Source organism: Trichechus manatus, unplaced genomic scaffold, assembly GCF_000243295.1.
Source record: "Trichechus manatus latirostris isolate Lorelei unplaced genomic scaffold, TriManLat1.0 scaffold00175, whole genome shotgun sequence".
NCBI classification, from domain to species: domain Eukaryota; kingdom Metazoa; phylum Chordata; class Mammalia; order Sirenia; family Trichechidae; genus Trichechus; species Trichechus manatus.
The window spans coordinates 4,178,382-4,185,743 of NW_004444111.1; the positions used below are offsets into that span (position 1 = coordinate 4,178,382).

At 34.0% G+C, this 7,362-nt stretch overlaps 1 protein-coding gene across 1 annotated transcript in view; it reads right to left on the reverse strand.

Moving 5' to 3' along the window:
• DSG1 (desmoglein 1) overlaps nucleotides 1-7,362 on the reverse strand; it is a 43,184-nt gene that overhangs the window by 17,645 nt on the left and 18,177 nt on the right. Inside the window, exons 8-10 of the mRNA XM_004386894.2 lie at nucleotides 6,818-7,003; nucleotides 4,942-5,201; nucleotides 3,372-3,511 (exon numbers count right to left, since the gene is read on the reverse strand). Coding sequence (XP_004386951.1) covers nucleotides 3,372-3,511; nucleotides 4,942-5,201; nucleotides 6,818-7,003 — 586 coding nt within the window. The remainder of the gene's footprint in view (nucleotides 1-3,371; nucleotides 3,512-4,941; nucleotides 5,202-6,817; nucleotides 7,004-7,362) is intronic.

Sequence of the window (7,362 nt, forward strand, 5' to 3'; positions counted from 1 at the left end):
CATCTGTCAAAATTCACCAAGTTGGATACTTAAAAAATAAGTATTTTTTTTTGTACATGAATTATACCTCAATAAAGTTGAATAAGAAACACATTTGAATCTATATTTGTGCCTTTATCATGTTGTAGTAAAATGGTCACCATTATAAGCTAGCAAGTAATCATGTCTTCTACAATGTAAATGAATTTAAGAAAAAATTACTATATATGGAGAAGTGTTAAAAAGAGATATTTAAATGAGACAAATTACTCAGACCAATATTAAAAACACATTGCTGCAGTCATTCACGCTACATAAATAAAGTAAGTCACATTCCACGTTATTTAAATGAACGGTAAGCTACTTGCATTTATACTTTTTATGCAGTTTCCCCAAATGTTGTCTCCTAAATTGCCTTGACAAGGATTCATTCTTCACAGGTACTCTGTCTGCTTTCAAAAGAATTTGAATATTTGATAATTCCTGACTAGGAACTGTTCACTGCAGATGAATCATAATACTGAAAGCTCAAGGTGTGATTTTTTTTACTCCCTCAGAGGTAAGACTTCCAAAATCTAGCGTCTATTATAGGAAAGTTTGTTCGGCAACATGTACTGTTAATCTAGAAATTTGTCATAACTCTGAGGCTTTAGTTGAACTTTTGTAGACATAAGAATGCTTAACTATAGTGTAGGAATGACATGGATGGGAACATTATCTTATCTATAATCTACATGTAATTATTATTTTTTATGCAGTTATTTTTATGTCATTATTTCTGAACAAATTTAAGAAAAAATTCATGATAACTGTTTTTCTGGAGGCTATCTTCAATTATTTTGAGCCATGTAGATTGTTTTTGTAATATTTTAAATACTTAAATCTTTTAAATATTATGCCGTTCTTATCAACAAAGATGTTTACTGCAGAAGTCATCCTATGACTTTTGAAAGGAAATGTAAGTGATTTTTTTTTCAAAGTATACACACACTCTGCTACTTTTGTCTATAAACTCAGGTAATCGAGAGCTATATTTTGCCCAACTAGAAGGGAAGAGAACTAAAAATATTATGTGCCTACTATGGCACTTTAAATGTATCATAGCATATAATTTTCACAACAACTCTCTGAACTATTATTATAATCAACCTTACAACTATTACTAGTAATACGGTTTATTGGATTTTTTTTTTTTTTTTACAACTTAAGTAGGTGGGTATTATATATAATTTGAAAAGTATAGAATCATAGAAAGAAGCAAAGCAAAATTAAATTCACAGTAGCACTACTCAAGGACAACCCCTACTGATATTTTTAAGTATAATCTCTTGGCGTTATGTATAATGCTCAAGATTTGCTTATTTATTTATGTTAAAATGGATGTGATCATATGGTTCTTTCCATTTTATATATATTTTAACTTTAATAGCATTCTTTCATGTTTTAATAAACTTTTTATTAGCATAGTTTCTGAAGGTTACATCATTTTATATCAAGTGTACTATGGTTTACATTACCCTAACCAAAAATCAAACCCGCTGCCGTCGAGTCGATTCCGACTCATAACGACGGTATAGGACAGAGTAGAACTGCCCCCGCAGGGTTTCCAAGGAGCGACTGATGGATTCGAGCTGCTGACCTTTTGATTAGCAGCCATAGCTTTTAACTACTGCACCACCAGCGCTCCAACATTACCCAGTTACCTATTATTAATATTACTTTCAATATTTAATTATTAAAGATAATGTTGTAATTGACATCTTTGTGCATTCAGCTTTATATATTTAGGACTTTTTCCTGAGGATATATTACCAGAAGTGGAATTACTGGGTAAAAATACATAAATAATTTTGTTCAAGGCAATTGTTTTGAATTCTATTTTAAAGATGTGAACTCTATTATCTGACTTTGTCTGTTGATATTATCCTAGAACCGAACACATAGGCTGACATTTGGCTAGGACTCAATATACAGCTTCTGAAAAAATGAATAAAAACATCCTAGAAGTGTGTGACAGAGATCATATCTGCTATTTATCAGCAAAAGTTGCATTTTTTGATGACAAAAGGAATGCTTTCTATTTGCCTTAGGCTTAACAAGTGTGTAAACAAAGGTTCCAGCTTCCCTTTTATGTGTTCATTTAAGCTTAATGTTGGATGTAAGAAAAGGAGACAGCTGATAACTGCCTAAAATAATTTCAGCACTGAATCAAAACAACCTTTATCTATGGACAAAATCAACACTTCTATTTGTAATATACATTTTAAAAACTACGTTTATTTTGACTGTATAATTTGGTAAAAGTTCTAAATTGTTAAATGACTTTAAAGAAATGCTATTTTACTTTTTAATCTGTAAAGCAAGCGGAAACTGGCAACCTCGTTTTAGGACAGGGAAACACAGAGAAAAACGGAAGAAGAAAGGGAGGGAAGGAGAAGAGGAAGTGTAGCAGCGAACGCTGCTTAGTAGAATTTGCCTTGGGAAAATTTCCTGCCTTAGTGAATAAAACCAAAACCGGTTGCCGAGTCAATTCCGACTCATAGCGATCCTATAGGACAGAGTAGAACTGCCCCATAGGGTTTCGAAGGCTGTAATCTTTATGGAAGCAGACTGCCACATCTTTCTCCCAGAAGTGGCTAGTGGGTTCCAACCAGGACCTTTTGGTTAGCAGGCAAGAGCTTAAACACTACACCTCCAGGGCACCTCTTTAGTGAATAGATGGGCCTAATTTAATTTTGTTGGTTTTGAAAAGTAATTTAAACATGATACTTCTAATTTTTTTACTTGAACTTGTACATCAACTTTCTAAAAATTATGTAAAGGTAAGTTAGCTTGGCTTCTGACCAAATTATCACAAAATGTACGTTGTTGTTGTTAGGTGCCGTTGAGTCGGTTCCGACTCATAGTGACCCTATGTACAACAGAACAAAATACTGCCCAGACCTGCACTGAATATAATTTTACAACATAATTTAAAAATGTCAATTACTGACGTTAATAAGCGCTAACATGTATTGAATGCAAGCATTCTTCTAAGTGCTTTATAGGTCATAATTCCTTTAATCTTTCTAAATTCATGTTATTACTATTGTTCCATGTTACAGAAGAGAAGGCTAAGGCATAGATGTATTAAATAACCTCTCTAACATGCCATAGCTAGTAAGTGATGGTACAAGATACCAATCCAGTCTTATCCCAGAACTCTTGATCTTAGCCACTAAATTATACTACCTCTCATAATATTAAAGATCTGATATTACAATGCCTGACATGGCAACTTTCTTTTTTTTGAAAAAGTGTTACTTCAAAATACTAAAAATAATTAAAAAAATTAATACTTAGTGTATATATAGCTTCCTCTAGAGGAGAAAAATGTTAAATTGATGTCTTACCATCTATAGATAGAATTGTTCCTTGGTATTTTCCCTTAAGCATCTCATATTGTTCCCTGGTAACTTTATTTACCAAAGTAATTGCGCCTGTTCTTCGATCAACAGCTAGCAGGTTGGCTGGATTAGTTCCCATTACATATCTGTATTTTAAAGAAAACAATACAAATTAATGTCAGTTACCTAAAAAAAAAAAATGTTTTCATTATAAAATGTATTTTTCAATCAGTATTTGTAACCCTTGGATATAGTTTTCAATTAGTAGAGACTCCCCCCCGCCCCCCCCCCCCCGCCCCGAGAGTAGTCTCAGCTGTTTGGAATCTTTTAGAGGTTGACAACAATTTAAATGTAAGAAAACAGAACTACTGAGCAGTGATTTCTGCTGGAATGTCTTTTTAGGCCTACTGGGATGTCAGGATAATCCTTTGATGCTTTTAGTCTCATTTTCATCTGATTTTGGTAGCATCAGAACTTTGCTGGAAGACCAGACCCTGGGAATTCCTGGGCTGCTCCTAACTCTAAACTATTCTCTTACGAAACAAGTTACTTCTTCAGCATCTTGACTTCCACCCGCTCCCTGTTTCCACTCCTCCTGGCTGCATACACACTGATTTTACAGGACTGCTTTTAAATCTCAAACTGTGCCTCGACTCTCTTCTCTTTCTCTATTCTCTTTTCCTCCTCATCTTTGACTTCATTGTTTTCCTTCTCATTCACATAAAGTGTTAAACAAACACTTGTTAGACAACTCTTCTGTCTCAGGCACTGTGCTAAGCTCAAGAAATGAAACTTGGAAGAAGGGGAGGTGTGGTCCCTGCCCTCTGTGAGCTCACACCTGTGGGGCGCATGTCAGCTAATCAGTAATGGTGGTACAGCGTGGTAAGAGCTATAATGAAAGTATTACATGGTGCAACTAGAACACAAAGAACTTTTAAAACACATTTATGTGGTTCCCCCTCTGAGTTCACGGTTATTCTTGGTCACAAGCACATGTGGGAACACATGTACACATACACACACATTTTCATGATCAAGTAGAAATCTTTGCATATGGAGAGTTTTAAAATTATATAACATAATTTATCCTTAATATAACTAATTTTCATACCAAAGTTAATGAACAATATTAAGTGGAATTAAAGTGTAGAAAACAACCGAAGTGATCTAACGAAATCTAATTGATTCCAAGCTGGGCAAATTTGCAGTGGGAAATCCCATAAAATATTCCAGGGGGAATAACCATGGCATGTGGTGATCAGCAAATTGATCAATAAAATATTTAAAACACAGGAGTGTCAAAACTTTCAAGGTGTAGTATTTTCACATTTTACAGCTTTACAGTTTTATACCTTTACATTTTACATCTTAAACCTTGCGTACAGTGTTATATTTTCTTCACTTAAACACTAAACTAAGTAATAAATAATTCCATAGTTAGTACTTTTTACAATTGAACTACGGTTTCAAAAATAAGGAGAAGTATTTTAATTCAGATACTTAACTTTTCTAAAAAGAACATAATGTATTTAAGTTCAATATGTGTTGAAAATTAGTTAGAACACGTCCGTCTTACCTGACAGTTGTTGAAGCCAGACCTGTGTCCAGGTCGATAGCTACGAATTCTCCCACTCTATGATTTTGTCCCATATCACTAGTTACGGCGTATGTCTTTGAACCTGGACGGAACACTGAGCCTTCTATTACGTTTACCACTGCCACTGAGACTGCAGTTGCTGTGAGTTTATATTGAGACATAATTGAATGATGGAATTCGGCTTTGTTTCTGACAGCAAGACTAAGTTGCACATTCTGCATTTCTTCATAATCTAGGGGCTAGAAAGTAAAGAGTGAAGTATTTTTAAAAGAAAGAAAACACTCCAGAGAAAGAGAAGTCCTTTGAAAATGGTAAAAAAAACAAACAAAAAAAAAAACAAAACTTACTTCCTGTTTCTTTAATTAAATATAAATTCTTAGAAACAATCTATTCTTATTTTATCTTTAATTCAATATAAAACAAGCAAACAACAAAAACAAACCCAATGCTGTTGAGTCAATTCCGACCTCTAGCGACCCTATAGGACAGAGTAGGACTGCCCCATAGGGTTTCCAAGGAGCAGCCGGTAGATTCAAACTGCTGACCTTTTGGTTAGCAGCCAAGCTCTTAACCACTGCGCCACCAGGGCCCCAACTGAAAACAGAATGGTTGAATAATTTTCTAATGTAACATAGCAGTTTGGGCTGAAATGGATTATGACCCAGGTTCCCCAGTTGGAATCATAGATGGTATTGTGGAAAGAATGTGAACTTCTTAGCTAGAGAAACCTAGGTGTCAGTTGTACCATTTAACTGGCTCTAAGACCTTGAGCTGGTTATGTACTCTCTCTGGGTCTTGATGTCTTTATTTTCAATATGGGCATGGTATAACTTAGTTTGCAAGGATGCTGTGAGGGGTAGATTAAAGCATCTGCCCACTGCCTCAGCAAATGGAAGCTACATGCACAACGACACTTTATGAAGACATATGAGCTAGAATCGACTCAGACAGCAGCTAATAACAATGAGTCAAATGAGTACACATTCCTGTGGAGACAGATGTCCTTAGGAATCTGTTTCCCAGGGCTGTTCTGAAAGAAGGAAATCTTTTAAGAGGGATTACATTTTACCACAAAGAATATATATTGCATGGGCCAGGTACAATCCATGCACAGTTATTGCAGGTTTTAAAGAAAAATCTACAAGTCTTGCAGCACAGTGAGAAACCTTCACCATCAGCTCCCTAGGAGTCAGACATTTTTCTCACACCTCAGAGGAAATTCTACTGCAGGTAAATGGGGTGTTTCATAAATAGAGGGCCAACGTAGGACAACTCTGTTGACTGAGACCAAATCTCTGGTATATTTATGTTCTTTATAAGCATTGGTCAGCAGTCACAGTGACATGGGAATGCAATAATCCTAAAATTACAGTAATTTAATCTTAATTTTATAAAAACACAATGGAGTAATAAACTTTTAATGTATTTGATGAATATTCTTGGTACATAATAGTTGACTTACAGTGTTGACATGGACACATTTTTTAAGCTTATGTAAATCTGTTTTTAATAAAGGATTCTTAAAACATTTAAAACAAAACTTTAAGAATTAATTATAATTTCTTTGTTGTAAACATAAAATCAGATTCTTGTTCTAAAATACTTTCAATTTATTTGATCTTCCAGGGACTACTGTATTGACAGAAAAGAGTTTTAAATTCAATGCCTGTTTTCCTGAAATTATACATATAAAAGGCTGTATATAAAAAAGCTCTATATCAGGCATCATTTTAAAGCATAGTAGTTTTTATTCTTTCGCTGACTCAAATTTGCGCAATATTAACATTTTATTTTAAAAATAACATTTCAAAAAAAAGATCAAGAAAACAGAAGATTTAGGATAATTATACTATACCTTAACAACCTTTAAAATTCCCACATTTGTTCTTTCATCCATTTCTATTTCAAACCAATTTCCCTCATTTCCAGAGACAAAGAAAATTACTGCTATCCAGTTAGCTGAGTACTCCTCATCCAAATCAATTACTCTAATCCGGAGCAGTTCTGAATGTAGAGCATTTTCTTCAATGCTTATGGAATACTGAAATGAGAAGTAAAAAATTTTAACATAAACTGTGTGAGTGAGAGAAGAACTATACCAGACTTACACTAAAGTATTTATAGTTATTTGTCATTTAAAAAAGAGATTGGTGTTTATAGTCTCATTTTCATTGTTCAAACCATTTCCCCCTTAAACATTATATAAACTAACACAAGTAGAAGAATATGCCTACATGTGGACTGTATGTGATTAAAGATACATCTGTAAATAGGATTTTTTTTTTTTTCGCCATTTCAAAAATTTTGTTTTACATACACATTTAAGTGACATTGACTACGCTCTTCTAATTGTGCTGTTATTCTCACTTAAGATGAAGGCTTACAGGACAAAATAGTCTC